This window comes from Musa acuminata, chromosome BXJ1-1 (genome assembly GCF_036884655.1).
Source record: "Musa acuminata AAA Group cultivar baxijiao chromosome BXJ1-1, Cavendish_Baxijiao_AAA, whole genome shotgun sequence".
Classification (NCBI taxonomy): Eukaryota; Viridiplantae; Streptophyta; class Magnoliopsida; order Zingiberales; family Musaceae; genus Musa; species Musa acuminata.
Genome location: NC_088327.1, coordinates 35,258,312 through 35,261,191, shown reverse-complemented (window position 1 = coordinate 35,261,191; position 2,880 = coordinate 35,258,312). Strand labels below are relative to the sequence as shown.

At 42.0% G+C, this 2,880-nt stretch overlaps 1 protein-coding gene across 1 annotated transcript; it reads right to left on the bottom strand.

Annotated features, from left to right (window-relative positions):
• Positions 1–415: 415 nt before the first annotated feature.
• Positions 416–2,309, bottom strand: LOC135587636 (peroxidase 47-like). Its single transcript, XM_065079262.1, has 4 exons — positions 1,970–2,309; positions 1,483–1,671; positions 1,236–1,398; positions 416–1,049 (listed from the first exon to the last, which is right to left on the bottom strand). The coding sequence occupies exons 1-4, from the start codon at positions 2,183–2,185 to the stop codon at positions 652–654; spliced, it is 966 nt and encodes a 321-aa protein (XP_064935334.1). The 5' UTR covers positions 2,186–2,309; the 3' UTR covers positions 416–651.
• Positions 2,310–2,880: the final 571 nt, after the last annotated feature.

The following is a 2,880-nucleotide window of genomic DNA, read 5'->3' as shown; positions in this document are numbered from 1 at the left end:
TATAAATCAAATTGATGTTCGATATGATGTACGCTAATCCTAACTAGATTGACTCAAATGTATTGAGTTTCTAACATGGTATCAGAATCTTGCCAAAAAATCATAGAAAAACAAAAAAAAGAGAGTTGAGCCAAAAAGATTGAAAAATCTAAATGTTAGTCGCATCCACTTTTAAAAATAAGTCTAAACCATATACACTTACCAATAAATAGGAGATGTTAGAAAGGTGAAGATAAAAAAAAAAAAAAAGACTATTAACCATAGATTGACCTACAATATGATAATTGAAGTTTGTGTTCAATCGTTGTCCAATATGATGTCTGGTGACCGGATTGAATCAAGCCCATTATGTTTCTATAGACATAATGTCTATGATTTGATCAAATTCGTTGAGTGTTTCTAAAAATAAGTGGCCTGAAATAATTGCACCGGTGTTATCGAGGTCAAATTTTAAGTAGGTAACCTACATATACATCATCTTAAATTCAGGAACCTAGACATGTAGCGAAGGAGTATTAGAACTCACCATCCATACCTCACTTTAATTACAGCAGTCTTATTAGAAATATCTATTATGAAGTCAGATTAAGATTGCCAAAACCACAAACACAGCTTGGAACTGCAAGTGAGAACAACGCACAACTGCATGCATCAGTTGACTTGCCGGCAGTTCCTCCTGATCTCTCCTTGATTGCCCTCTTTGACATTTAGAGCCCCCATCTTGATCATTGCTTGCTGGAAATCGGAGAAGAAACTGGCTTGGTTCATCGCGTAGCCGTTGACGATGTACTGCGTTTGAGGGTTGGTGTACAGTGTTTGGTCCGAGGTGAGCAGCCCCATCCTCCCTTGCAGTGCGTAGTAGTAGTTGACGTCAAACCTGGCCCTGGTGAAATCGAAGCCCACTTGTGTATCATCTCCTGCGCTGCATGATCTCGACAGCATCCTCGCGTAATTCGAATCCAGCGTTGGATCCACGTCGTTGTTGGGGTCGAAGTTGCTCAGCCGTTTCTTGAACGAGGAGCACCTCGCAGCGCCCAGAGTGTGAGCACCTGCGGAAACAAAGGGCAGCAGCAGCAGCAGGCAAAGGTCACATCATCTCTTCATGCTTCCTCTTGAATCGTAACACTCTCTAATCTAATCACATCTCTCGATGCTTTCCCATAAGAAGATGATATAAGACTGTGTTGTGGCAATTCGATTATGATTAGTATTCGAGGACGCTTGTGATACTCTACCAGACAAGACCACCAGTTCCTGAACGGTAAACCCATGCTTAGCAAACATCTCGATGAGGTCTGTGCTATTTAAGGTTGGCGGAGGCAGGTTGATCGTGTCTTCTATTCTGGAACGTCTCCCATCCTTTCTTCCCTTTGCTACGTCGTAGTAGGGACCTCCAGACTGATTAAGAACCAAAAGTAACATTAGTGTAGTGTCAAAAAGCAGACAACGATCAGAAAGGAAGTGAAGCATTATCGATCGTACCATAAAAACTGCATCTCTGGCTGCCAGTGCAACGATATCTGCACATGAAACAACTCCGGGGCATTGATTCTCGAGCATTTGCTTGGCCTGATCTATGACCTCGTATCCACGTAGGCTCAGGTTCGCAGGAGAGTCCTTCTCTGCGGTGTTATCCTTGGTAGAATCGATGAGAACCGATCCATCACATCCCTAAATCATTTAAAGCAAATGAGAACACTTGATAGCTACGAGTTATGTTGAATCAAGCATCTCCACAGCTACTCTTGTTATTTCTTCTGTTGCTATATACCAATAAGAATAACACGAACGGGCTATATGATGGTTTAACTGACGACGTGCAAAGGGCGTGAGGTTTAGGCACGGAATTTAATGTAAGGTTACCCTGGTTCGCTGTCGAAGCAAGCCGAGCAAGCACTTATAAATGGCTAACGTGAGAAATAAGACACCAATTAGTTCATACTAAACGAGATCATGAATTCAGGTAAACCTGGACAAAACAATCGTGAAAGTGTAGCCTCAGAAGACCTCCAGCAAGAGTGGCATCACTACGCAACGCCTGGTTCACTGTGTTCCTCACGATGAACTCAGCGAAAGGGCAGATCGCAGCATAATAATTTGAAGTCAAAGATCCCACGCTAAGCTGAACTCCGAAAAGTAGCAGCTCAATCAGCAGCAGCAACTCCATCAGATGAGAAGCAATCATATTCTCTACTTTGGTTGTCGACTACAAAGATCCAAAGGAGTATATATATATATATGACAGGCCGTAAAAGCAACGTATTCTATATGGTCGAGATGAGTTTTGGATGAGTACCCAACAGTTGAATGCTCTGTATCTGGCTGAGGCGACCTTGGTGCGTATTTATACATCTGCACTACCATTACATTGAGTTGGAAGATTCTTCAATGGGAACGAGTCATACAACACAACAAGAATGCGTGATTTGTGATAACCTAACACTACGCAAGCAGAAAAAGGCTCCTAGTAATGCTATATCCTGTCAAGCAACTAAACAAGTGACAGTGGAAGAAACTTACGTGCGCATGGCACACACCATTTACATCTCCACGTGTTTCACAAGAGCGGCAGTATACAAACAAGACAGTGAAAAGACTAAATGAAAGACATGTTCTTAGGGATTGATTTGGTACAGCACAAGTCAACAGAAGTGGGATAAAAGCTGGCTCCAATGTTCAATATGCTATCTGATCTCATTATCGTCATCATCATCACCCTGGAAGTGGGTCATTAATTCTTGTTTCTTTGAGAAGGGATGGATAGATCATCCACCATGAGCTCCACAGTCATTTATCAGGCAATAACATTCCATTTGGATTTGTAGTGGAGTAGCGGGAAGTCTAAAGTGAGCACTATCGTTCGATAAAATTCTGCTTTTG